We start from the raw sequence: 21,857 nt of genomic DNA on the forward strand, positions 1-21,857 counted from the left end.
GAAACTGGAATGTGTGTGGGACGTTTCCTTACCATCTAATCAAGTGCTGCACAAAATTCCTGTTGATGTGCTGCAGTCAAAGCCTAATAGGTCTTGCTGGCAGTTGTCTGAGTCAGCTTGTCTAGGGCTTCTATATGTCAGAACATCCTCATGGAAAATGAATATAGTCACTCTATAATGAATGTTCGGATACTGAAAATGTCATGTAGTCACCACTGGTAAAAAGGAATGTATTGTTTACCATAGGATATGCTGGTAATAGTAGTAATGCAACAGGGGAGCAAAAGAGCACAAAAAGACACGGAAAACACAGTGAGGTCAAAATAATTTCCCTTTTACGTGCCACACTCTGCTTATTCTAAGCTCTTATAGGAATATAGCAAGGATACCATGGTGATTTTTCTTTAGTGTTACATTTATTATTGGGTCTCGGTGTGATTGAGTCCTGAGTTTTCCAATAAAAGAGCCTATCAGCAGCGCCCTCTGCTGGACCACAGAAAGTCGTCTTTATAAAGTGGTGTGATGCCAGCACACGCATGCAGAGAAAAAGAAGCTTTCACACTCTTCCAAAGTCAGGCAGAGGAGCGCACCGCTTTTGGGGAGCCAGGCAATCAGTCGGCGTTTTCCTGCACTTTCAGATGAGTTGCTCTGCCTCGTTAGACATATTGACGTAGCACACAGCTCAGTTGACGCCAGTTTAAGGAATGTTTTAGAGACAATTTGTCCCAAGTTAAGGGGCAATTGGCGCGGGCGGTCTGAGCCCTGATAATGCGGAGAGATCACGTCTCAGTAGTTCGTCGATATGAACGCAGCTCAAACGGACCCTAAAAACACCCCTTTCATGGATTGAATGATTGATTGATTGGTATCAAAATTTTTTGTTTTCCATATCAGAGGATTTTCTGTCTCGTGTTAAGCTCATATCCCAAAAAAATTGGTGGATCATTACTGGAAAGCAAGGATTTTCGGAGGTGCGTCCAGTATTTTTTGAAGAGTTGAATGAGGATATTGAATTTTTTTATAGTTACGCCTGGGTCAAGGATCCGGAGAGGGAAATTACAGTCTTTTGCAAGGTGGAAATAATAGCCTAATTGGATCCCAACTCATCTTCCTTGCCGCTGAATCCATAATGAAGTCTGTCACAATGTGGATTTATATTTACATCTTTCCCCTGCTCTTAGGTGAGAAGTGATTGTATGAAAATAAAATGTGTGGTTTTTAATGATTCCAGAGTTAATTTCCTTTATAAATAATAAAATATCGGTAGAGTACTATACATTCGAGGCATGTGTCCACTTTTCCGAAGCCAGAGTTATTTATAGGCGCACAGGATTACTCCGAAATTCGTACTTGTGTACAGTAAATTTGATTTCAGACCCTTATGTTATAGCCTTATGTTTTCATTGGATTGTAATTAATCGTCACTCAGTGCAAAATTGAACTTGATCTGTTCAGTTGAATTTCTGAATGGTAATTTCTGAATCCATTAAACGAATAAAGCTTTCATAGTGCAGAAATAGATTGCAATTTTTTTTAAATAACAGCGTATCCGAAATTCAACTTTTCGCGAGAGAAGGTTGATCTCTATGGTCTTGTCACCTACATACTTGTGCTGGAGCGAATATGAGAAAATTGGTCATCATCATCATCATCTTCTTCATCATCTTCATCATCATTATTATTATTACCAGCACCACCACTGCCATCATCACTATCACAACATCATCATTATTATCACTACCATCATGATCTGTATCAAAATCATTATCGTCATCAACACGATCATCATTATCATCACCAAACCATCATTATCATCATCATCATCATCATCATCATCATCATCATCCTCGTCATCATTATCATTGTTATAACAACCTGCTTGTTGTGGAAGGTATTAAACATCGGTGTTCCCTGACGAGATTTATCAAATTGACTGATTCGCAGATTAACTTCTTATTACTCATTTCTTGCCCGTTATTGTGTGATACTGATGCAGCATCCCTCCTCTCCAGGCTCCAGGTTTAAAACGACCACAAGGTGTCTCTCTTGTCACTTCACCAAAAGGTGTCTGTAGCCCACTTGGCTTTGCATGAAGCAGCGTTTGAATCTTGACTCCTTTCAAGGTAGCAACACCTCGGTCTCTGCTCTGTGGATCTTGCCCTGTTTCCTTTCCATAAGCTAATTATCTGGTTATCTGAATATGCATTAAACATGCTCTCGATGAAGTGAACCTGGGACATTCATTTGAAATAGTGTATCACCCCTTCCTGATCAATTCATTATCAGGTGGGATTGAATATGAGAAACTAAAATCTGTTTTTTTTTTTTTTTGTTTGTTTGTTTTTTTTGGTAGCTTGCACTAAAGCACACACGTATGCCCAGGTCAATCACTGATCATAAACCAGATGAAGATGTAAATCACTTATCTTAAAGTATAAGGTTTTTATTTGTTTGCTTTTGAATCCAGGAATTGTGAGATGCCACATTTAGGGGTTGAGTGTTTTGCTCAAGGACACTTTGGTATGGATGGTTGTCATGGGGGACTGTTTGAAGGTTACACTGTCTGACTGAAAGATCACCCTGTTGCTTCCCCCAACATGTTACATGTTGCAATAACAAAACAAGAATGAAATCATGTGTGTTCATGTTGCCTGCCGGCACTTGCACAGTCACTCACACACTCCATCACTCACACACATGCACACAAAAATAAAACCACTCACCCAACAACTTACAATCTCTGAGGCCTTTTTCTCTTTACATTCCCCACCCCAACCCCACACCCCATCTCCCCCACCTAGATGAAGCAGCAGGTTCCTGGGGCGGTTCCTCAGCTTTGTCCTTGCCCTTGGCCGGCGATGGAGCCACTAGCACCGGGTCTGGGCCTGGAGCCCAGCCAGAGTGGGTGGACTGCGTCCAGGCCAGTGACATGTGCAACCAGAACCCTCACTGCAGCTCTCGGTACCGGGTGATGCGCCAGTGCCTCGTAGGCAAGGAGAAGGACTCCATGCTGGACACCAACAGGGAGTGCCAGGCTGCCCTGGAGGTGCTGCTGGTTAGCCCCCTGTATGACTGCCGCTGCAAAAGGGGCATGAAGAGGGAGCTGCAGTGTCTGCAGAGCTACTGGAGCATCCACATGGGGCTCACTGAAGGTAGGAGGCAGATGGTTTTATGATTCTCAGGTACTTAGCACAGTTGTGGGAGCTTAGTTACACAAAATCCATGTCACCCCAAATTTTAAAGTATGGCAATTTTAGAGTGCCTCATACTATAGCAGCTCTTTGAACCATGGCATTTTCATTCTAAATCGACCTGCGCATTTGCATGGCCTTAGCACTTGTTTTTTTTTTTTTTTTCTTACCTTTTCACCACTCAGCTAATGCATACAGTTTACTAATCACAATGAACAGAGTCAAAATAATGCCTATAGTGCATCCACATTATTCATTGTTCCACTTTCTGAACCAGGCACTCTGGTTATAATCAGGCACACTGATTATTTGTTTTCTTACATGTCTTCTCTGTGGGTGTGAGCTGAGCTTGCTATATGATCAGTGGTGTCACTGAACATGTATCGCACAGCTCTACATGTGCCTCATTAAAGGGCATGATCATATTCTGTCTCTTGCTACAGTATGTGTAAGACTGTATGTGATATATGTGCAAACAAAATATACAACCTGTGTAAATAACATGTTTGTGGATGGCCAAAAGATGATCTTTATGGATACTGATACTCTCAGCATTCCCTATCATGTTACCTCTTTTCCAGCCTCCAGAACCAGTGTGCTCTCCAAGCAGAGATAGCAAAGATCCACATCACACCCTTTAATGATGCCCTATTCCCTAATGTCCTGTTAAAGAGATACCCAGAAACTCTCCAATGAAAAATATATGCTTTCCTGCTTTTCTCACCCTCTCTAAGGTAATGGAGCTGTAATGGGATTACATTAGGTAGACGTGTTATGGTAGACCTATTGGTTTTCACCTAAAGTGTTCCATATTACCATATTATTAGGTTACAGTCCTATAGCTCAATGACCCTTATGCGTCCACGAGCACAAAATAGCACTCTTGTGGAAACCTTGAAACCCTCTGGTTCACACCGTAATCCATGCCGCAAGCATAAAGCATGTCAGCACTGGACTGACATTACCCAGTGCTCCAATCCTTGAGCGTAACAAGCACCCAGTAATTCTAATTAAGAACGAGACGAGTCAAACAGAAGGGGTTGGGTGCACCATGCACTATAGATTGGGCGAAAGGGAGGAGGGGGTCCAGGACAGGGTGATGACATGTTACATGCTTATTCACATACTCTGTGCCATGGTTGAATCTACTGATGTCAAGTGTCATGCTATGTAACGATGGAGAATGTAATATATTCAGCTGTTTTGACACGTGGGCTAATGGTGAAGCGCTGCAAGGTCTCCGAGCTTTGAGCATGATGGTGTTTTGTGATGTGATCCGTGAAGTGATTCGCCAGGCTGACTGCTCATGGCACCAACTACACTTCATCAGGCTGATGGCAGCAGAGGGTCCCTGACATGAGTTCAAGGGAAATGTAATGACAGAGATGCACCCCCGGCCTTCGGTTTCTTTTCTGTCTGTCTGTTTCTCTTTTTCTACCTCTGTCGCTCCCATTGCCTTCTCTTTGCAACGATCTTTCAGTTTCTCGCTCTGTTTTTGTCTCTCTCTCCCTCTCTTAACTATCTTAATGAATGGATGCTTCAATCAAAGTGTATTCTGTGTTTGAATACACCAAACAAGTTGTCTGGCTCTCAAGGATAGAGACCTCCTCTGCCTACAGTATGTCCTTCACAGGGCTTGTGTTTCTTTCCCACTGGTCCGAAGAATGCTTCACAGTGGTGTCCCGTTTTGGCCCTGTCGCCTTGGGAGATAAAACCCGCTTTAACACAGACGAAAAAGCTCTTACAGTGCAGCTTTAATCTAATCACGATCCATTGTGCAGTCAAGCAGGCTTTTGTTAACTGGAAACAATCTGTGTATAACATCCATCTCTGGAAACAAACACGAAAGGCTGAATCCCAACAGACCTGTCCGAAATGTTGCTAAGCCACTTTAAAAATCGTTGTGGACAAAACAGGAAGGTTTCGATGGAGTTGTTGTGCAATATATTGTAGCATCTAATATAGCTTTGAAAGTGGTTTGCTTTTGTTAATGTAGACAGATGAGGCGAACGAGAATAACAGAGAAAGATGGCAAAAAAGAAGAGGAGTAAGGACAGACAGAGCAAGAAATGGTGAAGGAGAGTAAGGAGACGGAGACAGAGTGCTACAGGTGACTCTTGTCGATAAGCTCTGTATGAAGAGCAACGTCTGGGTCGCATCTTGAGTGCACACTCATTTTGTCACTTTGTGTGGTGGGCACTTTGCATGGAGGGTCAGTGGCCCAAGACAATGTACAGTGAAGATTGCCCATATGGTGTCTCACCCCCGCTGGGACAACACTGCCTGAGAAGGTGTGTTACTTATGGCTCTGCTGACATGGGGCACCAGGTTGGGCATGCAGGTTTGGAGTTGATTACCAAAACATTGGTAGCAGGCAATACCCTTGTACCTGTGAACTAATTTTAACCTGTGGTGCTTTAAAACACTGTTCAGGTTTTCTAAATCATGTAGATTGCAATAATCAATGTGAGCTAAAAGACACAATCCGAGAGTTTATTTTTGTTTTTAGTTTGCAATCCATCATCATAAGTTCATTAAGGAGCTATGAAATCATGTAACTGAAATAATGTGTGATGATTTGCTCCAGGGGTTGAGTGGGCTAGTAAACTTGCCTGGGAAGAGTGCATGTACCGTGTCTGCATGCGTTTGAATCTGACTTGCAGTATGCTGACATGCATCTTTCGCCGCTCTCTCCCACTAAAGTTGACTGCTACAGTCTGATAACTAAAAATGTCATGCTTAGCTGTAAATGAACTGAACTGGGTGAAAGGGAACTAATGCTCCCAACATTTCCAAGGTAGAGAGTCTACCCCGAGTTTGAAAAGTTAGTCGATCTTTCCTCTGCAAAGTCAAATCAAACTTACCATGAAATTGCTTCAGTGGAAAGGTCTTTAAGCTGCTGTCCTGTGTCCACAGAATGCAGCTGCAAATGACATCGGCCCACACAATGCTTGTTTAGGGCTGTAACTAAAAAAGACCTACAAGGTGATAGCAAACAGGGTCTAGACACTTGAGAGCAGGACGCATGTCTCCAATTTATCCAATAAGAGGTCTGAATCTCTCAAATGTGTTTCAAAGTTGACAATTTGTCAGTGCAATGAAACAGTACATCCTGCTTAGAAAATACTTTATGCTGAGTGCCACTGTCTCAGTGTAACAGCAGCACATCTCAAAACTGTCATCAAGTGCTGCTTGGTGTATCTTCTTGAAATACAAGTAGTAAGCACTTTGACACAATTCAGTTGTTGGTGGCACCTAAGCTTCCACAGCATTTTCAACTCCCCAACACCGTATTTAGCAATGTGAATCTATTTGCTGTTCGTAACAAGCTCTGAAAGCCAGCATGTTGGGTTAGATTTGCCTCTTGATCCTTGATCTCTGTGCATTTGTCACCCTGCCTTTAGGCCACTGTGCTGCACCACACCATGTAAGACAACGCTCTTAAAGGGTGTTATAATGCCAGTTTTTGAGCTGTCAGTAATAGTGCTAATAGTGACCTGTTAATTGTGGTTTCTAATGGAAAATGGAACCTGTATTCAATGCGTCAGTGCAGCCATCCTTGATGGATAATGGGTGGTTTTTCCTCTGAATGTGCCTGTCTTGGTGTGAGGCAATGAGGGTTAGCAGTTTGAATCCATAAAAGAAGTAATTACTAAGAAAGAAACATTGGCTGCTACACACAGGGATATTGTATAGGTGACTGCGGTTCACTTTCAATTGTGCCTTGGGCCTCATGTGGATATTGCCTGGCAGGTTTGCAGTAGAATTGGTAATTTAAACGATAAGTTCCACACCTCCCACATACATTATTTCATAGCTTTGGCTCTGAAACCACATCCTGAATCTCAAAGTAGGAACCCAAGATCTTTTGTGTGGACCTTTCATTGCAGTTTAATTAGCTGAGCCAACTTTTACTGCAGAGAGAGAAAGGATAGTTCAACCAGTAGCCCATACAAGTCTATTTCAGCTTATTATGAGGGGAGACTGTATCTTTACATGAAATGACGAGGGAAGAAGACAATTTTGTGGAATGATTTATTTTCCCCATTTTCATGAATGTCAGCATTGCAAAGGTCACCCTCTGAATATGTCACTATCCCACGCTAATACCACTGGCTGGCTCCTAATGCTGCAGGAAGTTACATGAAAACTACAGTGTTGGCCTGGTGTGCATGTTATGAGGGACTGTGGCAGGACAAGAGAAGGCTGAGGAGATGAGGGAGCGGAGGAGAGAAGAGTACATAAATGAAGGAGGAGAGAGAGGGAATTTAAGAGAGGGACAGAGAGAAAAGCAAAGAATGAAAGAGTGAGAGGAAGATAGAGAGAGTCATAGGGGGAAACTACAGAGGAGGGGTTACAAAGGTACACAGTATTCCTGGGTGAAACCATCATTACTATGAGCAATGGTAGCAGTCACCGGCCATTACCTTAGCCATCCACTGTCATAAGCAGAACATTTTTCCAGCCTGCCCCACATGTCAGGGGATAGGGGAAGCTGGCTCCTGCATGCTGAATATGTCCTCTCTGCTCTCTCCCTCCCTGTGCTGGAAACCCAGCCGGCACTCGCTAGGTGGCTACTTCATCATCAGAGGAAGGGATGTGTCGATAGTTTCTGGGCCTGATCAATAGGGGTTTTCAGCACCGCCCCTCCTCCTCCTTTTCATCCCATCTCCCTTTTCATTCTCTTGTTCCAAAATGTGAAAAGGATCAGTGAAATATGATGAGAATACGGGCGCTGTTTGTCCTCGTAAATCTGTCTAATGATTTTCTATACTGTAAGCTGAATGGGCCTGAGATGACTCCTATTCACGATCAAGTGTGTATAGATAGAGTGCGACAGTGTGGCTGAAATGAGGGCTAGGTGGTGGAGTTTAGACTAGTCTATTATTGTGGAGTGAGTTCTCAGCCTCTCTGTCGGGGGCTGTGGGGATGGGTGCGTGCGTGTGTGTGTGTGTGTTTGTATGTGTGTGTGTGTGAGTGGAGGAGGGGTTGGGGGGAGGGGGGTGTGAGTGACAGGCCATTCTGCTCAGTGAATACTGTCATGATGTGGGCATTAGGACTCACTCCTGGCAGAAAGGTTCACAGCGGTGGTGAATGAATGTGCATCGTGGAAGTCAACTACCAGGCATAGCAGCTGTCATCACAGCATGGCTGCCCCCCACCCAACACACACACACACACACACACACACACACACACACACACACCTTTTTCTCTCTGTCCCTCAGCATCATTAAATGAAATAATACTGATAGAATCAGTCGGCCAAGTGCTCTTACCTGCATGTGTGAGAATTAGAACATAATGGAAAATAAACCAAATGCAATATATATATTTCATAAATCTGTTAGCAAATACATTTATTACAATCATTAGTTTCATCGTGTTGGTATAGCCTTAATCATGTAGTACATTAAATATTAGTTATTTGATGCTGTATGAACCATTTTAAGCAGCTGTAAATTTTTACTGAATATGTAACATAAAAATACAGTGTTTTATGCATTCATTTTGACATAAGATTTGTTAAAGCAATGAGGGGCTCCCGTGTGTCTGTTATGCCATAAAGATGATGTCGGCATCCCTGTATTTTTTATAGAAGTTAAAGTAAATTCAACATATTAATATGTGACACCACATATTAAAATGCTGATTTAGGTGAGCAAGTGTGTAACTATCTGCGTTAACATAGTATTGGCATAGCCAAAGGGAACACTGAAAATTTCAGCACTCATCTTCTCGGCTGTGTTTGCCCATCATGCCACGTTGGATTGAAATTGTGACTTGAAATATTTTTTTATCTTCTGAGCTAATCCAATATTCTATTTGTATGGTTTGAAATTGAGTTTAAAATGTCAATATCCCTTCAAAAGCTGAGCCGTTAACCGAATTTATGCTTCAACTCATGTTCCGTTAAGCACAAATTGAAGAAAGATGTGTTTATGCTTCCACATTGCTTTATATTTTCTTTGTTGAAATGAACACAGCACTGTGAGTGAGTTGAGAGAAAGATAAACACATTTCTTTCATTTCAAATGCTGTTGAGATATATAAATATATTCCTTATTCCACTGTTTGCCTTGAAATGATTACATTGAATGATGCTATAGATTGATTTAATAGATGAACCTTGGCTTTCTTTGCATGTAATTAATATAAAACAAAAGGCAATGTTGAATCATATGTTTTTAGTGTGAATGTGATGTAATAATGTCTAACATGACCTTTTTTCAGACTTTCCTGGCTATGCCCATAATAAATAGGGGAAAAATATGACATCAATATGAAAGAACGCAATTATTCCAGGGCACCTTTTAAAACAAAACAAGGAGAATGACTGTTATTTAAATCGACTTTGCTTCAAGCCATAACCTGTTTGCCAAGACTGTCACTAAAAAAAAATCCATAGGACAATTTCCATCACCTCAGGAGTTTAGCTTCATTGATAATGCATATGTGAAGGATGATTGATGGTGCCTAACAGCTTCATAAAACCCCTTACGGCAAGAGAAGACTCTGAATCCAAGAGCAGCATTCCTCTAATGCCGAAACTCGGGAAAGGCCTGATTGTCTGTCTGAGCCACGGCGGTCATGCTCCATACTGTCAGAGCAAATGAAGTCAAACGGAGGCTTAATTACAGCGATAAGTTGTTGCCCTGCGGCTAAAACCATCTTATCACTAAACAGCTGGGACGAATTTTCTATTACTTGATGAATGCATAATTGGGTCCAGGGTGACTGTCAAAGAGCAGTTTTTTTTTTCAGAGTACAACAAGGCCTCCTGCTGTGGGTTTTTTCACATCCTAAGGGTGTGTTATGGTGTGTTTTGCAATTATATGATTCAGCATGGCTTGTAACATTCATGTAAATAAGCTTTTAAAATTCATTAACCACAGCTACTGTTGGGGTTTGACATTATTGTTTAGTAGAATCACCACAGTACTTTAAATTTCCACTTATGAAATTCAATGTGGATTACCATAATTTGATTCCCGGGTGATTGTGCAGTGAAGCTTCCTTACACTGTAAAGAGCTGCCTGAACCAAATGGTAAGCAACCTCACAACGAGATTTGCTCCTGGCGGAAGATGCAGCATCATTTATTCCGTGTTGCCCGATACAGGCCAACTGTTCCTGGTGCACTGGAAGAGGCATTAAGCTTTTATATTGGCCTCTGTTTGAATTACAGAACAGCTATATCTACTCCTTAAAAAGAGACATGGCAAGAGGGTTGAGGTGCTTGTTTTCTGAGTGGTAAGCTTGACTTTTTGAAAGGCTTCTGAAACACTGCAGCATAAGAAGTAACTGTTGTAATTATACATACTGGCAGATCTCAAGTCTCGCTCAACAGAAATGTAAAGGCTAACATGAACAAAGGTGGGGGGACGTGGGTGAGACAGAGGGTTCTTATGAAAAAGAAACATAATACAGACAGCTGAGTGTCGCAGTGGTATTTTTTTTTCTTTTTTCTTTTCTTTTTTTTTTTTTTTGTGCAGTAGAACAGCGGTTTTCAACCTGTGGCCACCTGATGGTCCATGAAAGTATTGCAGGTGGTTCTTGAGCCTGCACATGGTAATGGAGTTTGAATGCTGCCAACTTTTTTTTTGTTTTGTTTTGTTTTTTTTGTTTGTTTTTTGTTTTTACACGTTTTCATGTATTACTTCTTGTTTGTGAATAATCAAATTCACTCAAATGGGCTGTATACAATTTAGAAAAGTGACAAAAATAGTGCCCATCTAGTGCTTGGTGGCCTCTGCTGTTGTTGGGATGCATCATAAACACACCTGTGCCTAAAATATTAGCTTACTGACTACCATCTGAAAGTAGTGAATTGTGCCAACGAAAAAGCCTTTTTGCCAGTTTCGGTGAAAAGTAAAAATAAGTAAATGTGTGTCTAAGCGGTGGAGTTACTGCTACACCCTCATGATGTCCAGTGGTTCCTGGATTGTTTCTTAGAAATCAGTCAAAATCAGTTATTTATCATTTATGTACATAATGCATGTTTAATATAATGTTATGACATCGACATTTCAGTGCGCTGTGCTTCTGTTCGAACAAATTGGAATGGCAACTTTGAATTAAATTGTTTTGAGTTTGTCACAAACTGACTCAACTGATCTGTTATATGTAAGGAATAATCCATGATGATGTGGTCTTCTATTAAAAAAATAATGGAGGCGAAGCAAAAGTCTTTTTTTTTTTTTTTATAGATGACCGTGTCAGAGTTGATCTTGTACTTATTTCTATTTTTACCTCATGGAAGAAGCCAATGAATTGTCAATGCTTGATTTATTAGCATACAAGTTTCTGCTAAGAAAAAAAAAGTTCATTGCATTAGTTTGTAGAGCTGGTTCCACATCAACAGTAACAAAAGCATAAAAAATAGAATATATCTATATCTATATCTATATCTATAGCTATATATAGATATATATCTATATATATATAGATACATATTTTTAGGGTGGGGGTTGCCATCATGTTTACGTGTCATGGTTGCCAAAGTAACTGGTCTACAACAGGCGGGCAGTGAGGACAGGAACTCACCTGCTGCTGTCACCCGATGGAGGAAAGCTCCACTTCTCCCAGTCTGCAGTGGTTGGAGCCCAATAATCTTGTTAATGGAGATTAATAGTCATAACGGCTTTTTGACATAAGTCAGACATTTTTTAATGTTATTATGTGGGGGTTTTGCTTTATTTGACAACCACAGTGGGGGAGAGAGAAGGCATGACATGCAACAAACGACCCAGACTGGAATCAAACCCACACCGCTGTGGTAAGGCCTTGATATGTGGTATGAGCTCGGCCAGGGGCGCCTCCTCAATCAGCCGCTGGCCTGACTTCATTCTGTGCATGTAGCTAGTGTGCAAACATTAGCCTGCAACACATAGCAGTAGGACTTGGTGGACAGGTATGGTGATGAGGTGACAGCTTGACAATGGTCTGTTTTTCCTGAAACAACTGGCCGCAGAATGCCTTAATTGACCAATCAGAATCAAGTATTTAACGTAGCTGTGTAAAAGGTGTGATAAGTCTACCCAGATGTTACGCAGTACATTGCATCTAAAGCTCCATTTATACATTTTCAGTCAGTTTTGTGTTCCAGTGTATCATGCTGCAAATCACATTGCAAGAGGTGTGTTATGATGCATGTTGTAGTGAGTCCAATTCACAGCCCTAGTATACATATCTTGAGGCACAGTCAGACACACACAAAGAAATAGCCATGCAAGTAAAAATTTGTTACACTTTAGGTGATTTTGTCTTTCTCTCTCTCTCTCTGTGTCTCTGTCTCCTTTAGAGTATCTGCTCTCTCACTCCTATTTTGTCTTTTATCTTGTTTCTTTCTCTGTTTCTCTCCCTTTTCTGTCTCTCTCCCTTTCGCTGTCTTGCACACACACACACACACACACACACACACACACACACACTCACACACACAGTCATGTTTCCATCTCTTCAGAGGACATGGCATTAATTTTCTGAAGACTTATCCAAACTGTAAGCCTAACCACTACCTATACCTAACTCTAACCCTAACCCCTAACCCTAAGCCTAACCTTAACCTAACCCTAAAGTTAGCTCACCTTTAAATCAGGTGTTCACCCTAAAATCGATAATTTTCACCAAGGGGACTTGCTTTTTGTCCCCATAAGGGAGCCGAGTCCCCACAACATGACTTTTACCACAACATTAGTAATACCTGGTACACACACACACACACACACACACACACACACACACACACACACACACACACACACACACACACACACACAGGTACAGTCCATGACCAGCTGTTTAAGTACACTTGAAAAATGGAGGCATGGGCATTCAGACTTTACAGATATTTACTCAAGTGTCTTTGTTCCCACACTGGATTTGTTTTGTGTATATACTGTAGTTTGTGCACTATATATGTATGAGTGTCTGTGACACATATATTGTGTCTCCTTCAAGCTGGGGTCCTCAGGTTTCTGCACAGTATCTTAGCTGTTCTGAGGACTGCACTCTTCTGGACAGAGAGCGCAGATGTTGTTCCTGGAATCTGCTGGAGCCACTCTCCCACTTTGGGGGTCATAGCCCTGAGAGCTTCGGATCGCTACATCTATCACGACTGCCTTCTTCTGCTGTTTGTTGATCACCACGATGTCTGGTTGATTAACCACCACCAGTTTATCAGTCTGGGTCTGGAAGTCCCACAGGATCTTGGCTCTGTCGTTCTCAACCACCTTTGGAGGTGTCTTCCATGTTGACTCTGGGACCTCCAGCCCCAATTTGGCGCAGATGTTCCTGCACACTATGCCGGCCACTTGGTTATGGTGCTCCATGTATGCCGTACCTGCCAGCATGTTGCATCCTGCTGTAATGTGCTGTATTGCCTCAGGGGCATCTTTGCACAGCCTGCACCTGGGGTCCTGCCTGGTGTGGTAGACCCCAGCCTCTATCGAGCTTGTGCTTAAAGCCTGTTCTTGTGCTGCCATGATCAGGGCCTCTGTGCTGCCTTTCAGTGCAGTCTTTTCCAGCCACTGGTATGATTTCTTGATATCAGCCCCTTCTGCTATCTGTCTGTGGTACATACAATGCAGGGGCTTGTCCCTCCATGATAGTGCCTCTTCCTCTTCCTCCACTTAGATCATCCCTGGGGCCATCTTCCTGATGTGTTCCCGGATCTTTGTTGTTTCGTCCTGGATAGTGGCTTTGACGTTCACCAGTCCTCGGCCTCCCTCCCTCTGCTTAGTGTGCAGCCTCAAGGTGCTGGACTTCACAGTATCCTAGTGAAGTCCAGCACCTTGTGAGGACCTTCCTTGTCTTGATGTCAGTGGCCTCTATCTCCTTCTTATACCAGTGGGGTATCTGATCACCGACAGGGCGTAGGTGTTGATGGCTCGGATCTTGTTCTATCCATTCAGCCGACTTCTCAGTACTTGCCTTACTCCATGGAGGTATTTGGTTGTTGCTGACCTGCTTGCGGTCTCCTGATGGTTTCCATTTGCCTGCGGGACTCCAAGGTATTTTGAGCCTTCTGGTACAAAATACCTCTCAATATAATGTAGTTCAGTGCAAGACCTCTGCAACCTACAACCTCAATAATAAACACATAATTAAATTTAAATATTCTCCACAATGTCAACAAAAATTAACATACTAAACTTTCTTAAAAGGCAGAATTTATGGCAAAGCTGTTGCATTGAACTGCATTAGATTGTACAGGTGGACCTAATAAACTGGGAATGCTGATACTGATGTATGCACATATGTTTTTCCACCCACTTGCAGACAATAACAAGTCCTTCCTGTAGTGGAATTAATTATATTAATTAGATTATATGATTAATTAAGTTGTTATTAATTATATTACATATTATTATCCCTACTCTATTGGTATGGCCCACTGGCAGATACAGATATAAAATACAATGCTTTTCAAAATGTACACATTCACTGGTCAAAATAAGAAAAACAGTTCAATTTAGAATACTTAGGTTTCAGACCGATAATCGTATTTCATTCTAAAGCCAAAACTGAAATCTAGTTAAAAATCCCGTTTTTGATGTTACACCTTTTTTCACCCTGCCTTTTTCTGGTTTTTGATTATAATGTGATTTTTAAATATTCACAAACATAATTAGCACTGTATTTTGCAAACACTGCTGACACATTGACACACTAACACACACACACACACACACACACCTTGCACAGCAGCCTTACTTACTATCAGCAGCTAGACGAAAACATTTTATCGACTCACATCATCTTTTTCAAAAGCATCCAAGAAGCGTGCTGACAAATGTTGGATATCTATTGATTGGATCTACTGATTGGTTGTCCAGGCTGCCCTGTTGTCTACCAACAGGTTTTGGATTTTGTAATTTGCTGCGGTGGGCCTCCCAGCCTGCCTCACAACATCCTCCCTGTGTTTCTGTTGGGATCAGAATGCAAAGCTATTACACACTGGAGGGTTTGTCTCAATCACACCGAATGGCTATGAATTTTAAATGCGGGATTAAGGCCTACAGAGAAGCAGGCACATGGGAGAGACTCAGTTGAGTGCTAATTTGATTTTTTTAATTTATTTTTATTTTTTATTTATTTATTTATTTATTTTACAAACAGCTCTGGCAATACATTGTTAGCAGGGTGGATATATTGCTTTTGCTTTACTCCCTCAACTGCTTACCCAAATCAAAGCACACCGGGAACAAATATTCTCTGCAAAAGGAAGCGATTTGAAGGTGGTGAACAGTCTGTTTTACATATCACAAAATTTGCCAACTGCTGTCAGTACTGAAGCTCTTCAGAGGTGGGAGCCAGTTTTTGGTCAGGCAGTCCAGTGTCGGAAAGCCAAATTTCAACTTCTCTTCCGTATCTGCATTCGGTTTTAGATCAGTTATTAATTGCTGTTATTGACCAGTCAGATGAAAGATTGATAGCTTGCTTGTTTCAAAGTACTTCATGAAATGTGCTCGATGTGTCTTTTGAAACTCAGGGCCAAAAAAAAGAAAGCATGAAGAGAATCTGCTCTCTGAAGTTTCAAGTGTGTTTGAGTTGAAAGGCCCCCAGCTATTTGCACTAAAATGTATTCCTTACTCCTCACTTCTTAACTTGCTTTATATCATTAGTGAGAGCGTGGGCTGATTTCTGTTTTAGTCCTTTGTAAAAACGCTCCGATGCTCTGCTTTGCTGGGCAGGTAGACAGTGCAGCCTGTCCATTTCAGTGCTATTGACCATTTGTCATCCTTACTCTTGTTCCAGGTGGCGAGTTCTATGAAACATCCCCATACGAACCTGTGGCGCCCGTCCGCCATCCTGACACGTTCCGCTTGGCCTCCATCATCTCAGGTAACACAAACAGCACGGGGTTGATCTTTAATTTAGCCCTGATGCTTTATCATATGGGTGGAACAAAGATGTATCACATGTACAATGTACCGTAAAAAAACATGTTTTCTCTCTCTCACAGAGGGAGGGGGGAGATGCTCCTTTGGGATAAATAACAGCAGAGTTTTCCAAAGAGCCTGTGCGGACAACTGATCTTATTTTACTGACATTTCACTACCACTGCCATGGCCTTTGAATGAATTGGGTGCTTATCATTTGATCGGTCTTGTAGCACGGGTGGTTTGTGGTGAGGTAAACCATATTCTCTCTGTGTACTCCCCTACATTTTCCCATCTATTGATTTTGCCTTCACTTTGATTTCCTATTTGGTTTACTAATTAAACAGCGTAGCACTCAGAAGGGGAACTATAGCGTTGTTATTTAATTTACCGGTTATTACAGCCAGGGCACCGCTAATCAATGCAGATCTTATTATAGGGCACAGTTACAGTGGCCAATGCAGTGGGGAGAAACGAGATATACAAAAGGTGTGAATGGACACAGGGACGGTGTCTGACCACTGCCAGAGCCACAGGCTGTAAACACTTGAAAATTCAATCGTTCCCTTTCATCCAGTTCCGACAGAAATTGCCGGAGGATGTTCCATTCCCGTCTTTTTTTTTTGCCAAAAGCAATATACACATACTGAAGACAGCTGATGTATCTCGCTTTGTTTTATATCTGGGAGGTACAAGAAAGACACGCTTTTTGCATAATCCCCTTAGCTTGAAGTCAGCCGTGTATCACTTGTTTTTGAAAATACGCTTGTTTGATATATTGAAAGACCGAGAGAGTACCAGAGAAAATATAAAAAAGCACAGGCTTTGATTACTTTGGAGTTTTGGGATATGAATGCAAACTGCCTCCCTTGATTTAAGTGCATTTTCAATAATCAAATCAGGAGTACAGACACGCATGTATGGCAGTGTCCAAATACAAGCACTCTGGTAACACAGGGAGCATGGTGAGGTGTACCTAGACATATTAAGATACAACAGGGGACTCATTACTGTATCCATTCTGCTTCAGCTGTTTCCTCCATTCTCTCCAAGGTGAAATATTGGATTTGCTCTCCGAAATCTATTTAGCCGCAAGCTTTCCTCATTATTTATCATTTCTGAGGACAGAGTAATTGATTGCGACGCTGAGAGAAAACCACGGGCAAACAGATAAGTAATCACACACTTGTTCTATGGAAATACTTCTCACTTCGATTACCAAATCACACAAAAGTATTAATAATCACATCTATAAATGTTAAACTGCACGGAGACTCAGGGAATATATGATATCTGGTCGAGCTGATGAGGGCAGGGGAATGTATACTCTCCAAGAGGAAAGGTGGAAAATTGAAAAATAATCTCCACTATTTGAAGAGTTCTTAGTCTGCGGGGGAGATAAGGGGCAGAAGTAGCGATAGAAAAGGAAAGGAAAAAAAAAACCCACAACATTCTCTTGTATGTATTCGCTCATACATGCAAGGTTAAAATAAAACAGACAGTGACGTGAGTCTGCTTCTGCGTTGCCCCAAGTCGTACCTGGCAAAGCCGCTGTTTTCTTGACGTCGAGGTGGAGGTGCTGTACGAGTCAATAGCTCGCAACTCAAATCAATAGTACACCGCATGTGAAGGATGTGGGTCGGTTGCAGAGCTTACAGGATCCTTCCACCGCAATCCACGAGGACCCTTATCAAAGCCCAGATGAGCACCATATTACCCACAGCATGCAAAGATATCATTGAGTGTAATTCTTAATATGCTGCGTGTGAAATGTATTCTGTTCTCCTGACCCATTGTTGAGCTAATTAACTTATTTGGAGCAGAGGGCAGCCTGGAATGCTGCGCTCAGGGGTCCCTACAGGAATTGAGCCTGACACCCCTTAGTTAGACCTTCTAACTCGTAGCACTAAGCCTCTCACCTCTCAGCTCAGCATGCCCACCATCCAATTAAATCCAGAAAGCTATTTCTACGGCTGGGGAAAAAGGACCAGTGCAACAGCCGTACTCAGCATGCTGTGGAAATGTTAGACATTTTCACGTTCCTCTCATAACAATTACTACTTCTATCCCGAACACTGAGGTCTCTCGTGGATGTGTGTGTGTGTGTGTGTGTATGTTAGGGGTTGGGTTATTAGGGGCTTGTGTGTGCGTGTGTGTGCGTGTGTGTGTCGGTGCAAGCATTTACGGTGTGTTTTGGCTTTGTTTGTTTACATCCTTGTGACCATCCTTATGTATATTCATGTGACTTTATTTAAATGCTACATTATTCTATATGAATTTTAGAGTGAATCTATCCTGACAATTAGCCCAGTCTTAGCTTGTCTCTCCGCGGGTCAGTAATGAGAGTTGTTGTGAGAGGCTAACTTATCAGAGCGCCCTTTGTAACAGTCAGCGTTTTCCTAACAAGTTTGAATTAAACAACAGTGAATAATCCACTGAACACGGGCCGCAGCAGTGTTCGTTATTTCAATTTGTTAGTATATTTAGCCGCTCCTTGCTGACGTGGTGGGAATACACAAGGCAGCAGGTTATTGATGCAGTTTCATGTAGGTTCATCTGACACCCCACTGCGCACCACTGCCACACACACACACACACACACACACACACACAGATTTTGATTCATTGTTTCAATACACCATGCCTTATTGCCACTCATTATTGACTGTTGGAGGAGCTAAGCAGCGTGCATACTAAGGCTGACGGCCACTGAAGACGCTCGGGTTTTGAATTCCAAAGAGAACAAGCTAAACTTGAAGGCAGATGCACATAAACAGCTCAAGTATTAAGAAATGTGTTTACAAGGATGTAAAATTCCTCTGGACCCCAAAACACACACACACACACACACACACACACACACATACACACACACACAGATTTACTCTCACATATAAACATTTAGCCGACTGTCATCACTTCCCAATTTCTCTCTCTCTTTCGTTTTCCCTCTATCTCTTGCCCCCCTCTGCTGCTTCATATTCTGCTAATAATTTCATACTCTGAGGTAAAACTCAGCTGAACCATTTCGTGAACTCCTCCGCTCTGCCTCTGATGACGTCCACACACCTCCAGCACGCTCATGCTGGCTTAGGGAGATGATGTTGTAGATGTAGCGTGCCCTATCCCTTCCCCGGCCCCTCTTGAAGCCCTGCTGTGACACAGAGTACAGAGCTAATGACTGATGAGCCCTTTGACACGGAAATGCTTGACATGCTCCTCGGGGTCCGGACTAAAGACTTCCCTAACAAGCTCTCGCATGCTCACCCAGGGCCGTATTAAATCCAAACTTTGGCACCTTTCCTAATTACTGAGAACATACCCGGAGCCAAGAGCCTCTTCCTAACCTGGGCTGAACTTCCCTCCGCAGCACGGCGTCCCTGGAGTATGGGATGATATATGAAATGCAGAATTCAAATAAGGCTGAGAGAGAGCAATTACTGGGGAAGGAAGATCCCTTACTCTAAGGGGGAAAAAAACACCAAAATCCAGATACCAGTGTACGTGAATGGTTTTCCCACTCCCTCTCATTCGTATGTACGCTCTTTCTCTCTCCCCAATGTCTGCCTTTCTTCTCTCACTCTAGAAAACTGGGAGGTTGTAGGTAACTTTCTCTCTTTGAATGCCTCCTCTCTGCTCTCTATCTCTCTCATTTCCTCCCTGTATTTTTCTGTCCATTTTTTCCCCTCTCCCCTTTGTGCCTTCCCTCTCTCGCTCTTTTTCTCTCCGTGTATACTTGTGGAATGAACATGGTTATTGTCACTATATTGCCGTCACTGGGGTCTAATTTATAGACCCCGGTGATGGCAGGGAGTAGGGAGCCCTGTTAAAAATGTATTTACAGTCTGAGTCAAACAGCAGGATCACCAAAAGGAACCTTTGTTCTCTAAGTGTTGCCGACATCAACAAAATCTCATTGCGACCACGTTTTTGACTCGCATTAGGTATTTGCAAGACAGCATCAGTCGACTTTAATTTAGATTCTAGTTTTGTGACCTCTTGTTTTGTGCCACCTAAATCAATTACACTTGTCTCATTCCTCCACAACATGCAGCACATCCAAAACTCACTTTTTTTCATAGATAGAGCTCTGCACAAACAGTGTAATGACAGGCATTTATATTCACTGTTCTGCAGTCAGTTGGCACAGTAGCTTTAATGAGGCTAATTGATCAGGCGATTGATGACTAATCCTGCGGTACATTTAATGGTGCTGCCATTCATTCCATCCATTCATTCATCCACCCATCCAGTCATTCATTCGCTCACTCACTTTAATGCACAGTGCAGCAGGCGGCAAGGTAAGTAACTAGATGTATGTGTGCACTATTGTGATGTTGGAGCCAGTGATTGCACCGCTGATGGGATGGGTTAATTATTCTAAGCAAGAGTCGCATATCTTTCTTGAATTAGGCTGGGTTAATTGAAAGCTCTCCAGCATGTCTTTGTAAGTGGCTGTCCAATCTGTTAGTCTGTGTCCTCTCATTTCATCTCTCTATCTGTCATGATCAGCTGCTGTAATCAACTGCTCAAGTCTCCTCTGCCTGCTAAAGCTTTTTCCATTTTTAAAAGTCGCTCATCATTGGCTTATCAACCCCTTTCTCCTCACATTATAGCAGAATATGTTTGCTGAAAACCTTCATCGTAATGCACTCGGAAAATCAATTATCACTCTGTAACACAATACTGCACATTTCCCCTCCCGTCTCCATCGCTATCCTTCCTTCCTCCTCTCCCCCTCCTGTTTGTGTGTTAGTACGTCGGAGCCATCAAGAGGGCTTTGTGTCTTATGTTCGCCTCAGGACATCTTTTTGGTTTGAGCACCGAATTCAATCTCACCTCCCCAATCAGAAGTAGTAAAAACCCGTCCATAGCTGCAGCCTTTAAAGCAGCTTCAGCCCTGCTTGGTCAGATAAATCTTGGTAGCTCATCCTTCTCCTATTTTCTTTTCATCCTGGACCCCCCAGTGGCCCACATTAGAGCCTGCAGATGGCCAGGGGAGATTTAGGAGCTGCAATCCATCAATGTTATGTAGCCTGGCCCGCTGGACAGCCGTCCCGCTAACCTCCCCTCCAGCTGGTCCGTACTGGCCCCCTTCAGGCCCGCTTCAGCCAAGCTTGGCCCACTTTAATAAAACTTTGGCCCTACTTCGGCCTCTTCACACCCTTTGAACCCAAGGCCAAGTCAACTCTCCTCTTGATTTTCATTCTAATCAGACATCAGTCAGGGAGGATTGCTGTTTCCCTCTTGACTGGGTTGGCCAATTATCCCACATCCTGATTGTTTGGGCTGGCGTGGGCTGACGTTGGAACTAGATTGGGAACAGGAACTGGTTTACCACAATTTTGTTTGTTTTTTTCAGTTACTTGCACTAACAAGACTCTAAGTGTGTTATGTTGTCAGACATCTGTTTATCCTCTCCCCTCGGAGTGCAAGGATAAACAGGGTAGGGGGTAGGGTACGTTGAGGTTCATTTGAGGTTAGTATGATGTCTTTTTTAAATAACAGACATAAAAAAAGTGAATGCCCCTATTATTTGAATAAAAATGGCAAAGTGCTCCCCGGTGGCCTGGTGACAAACACGGATGCAGACAGCGCTATTTTGAACACCTGCATTCACTGAACTCAGAGCGTGTTACTGTTTATCAGAACGCCTGCTACGTTTAACCTTGATACATCCGAAATAAAAACCTTGGTTAACAGGGAGCCAGATTGACTGTGTTTTCCTTTGTCTGCGACGAAATCCTGATATTCCATTTCTGCTATTTTTCAGTGGCAGT

General features: G+C 42.5%; 1 protein-coding gene across 1 annotated transcript in view; it reads left to right on the plus strand.

Moving 5' to 3' along the window:
• Nucleotides 1-557: 557 nt before the first annotated feature.
• Nucleotides 558-21,857, plus strand: part of LOC115364662 (GDNF family receptor alpha-2-like) — a 49,326-nt gene continuing 28,026 nt past the window's right edge. The window contains exons 1-3 of the mRNA XM_030059190.1: nucleotides 558-1,181; nucleotides 2,802-3,152; nucleotides 15,953-16,039. Of these exons, the coding sequence (XP_029915050.1) occupies nucleotides 1,130-1,181; nucleotides 2,802-3,152; nucleotides 15,953-16,039 (490 nt within the window). The 5' untranslated portion in view covers nucleotides 558-1,129. The remainder of the gene's footprint in view (nucleotides 1,182-2,801; nucleotides 3,153-15,952; nucleotides 16,040-21,857) is intronic.

The sequence above is a fragment of the Myripristis murdjan genome, chromosome 9 (assembly GCF_902150065.1).
Source record: "Myripristis murdjan chromosome 9, fMyrMur1.1, whole genome shotgun sequence".
In the NCBI taxonomy this organism is placed as follows: Eukaryota; Metazoa; Chordata; class Actinopteri; order Holocentriformes; family Holocentridae; genus Myripristis; species Myripristis murdjan.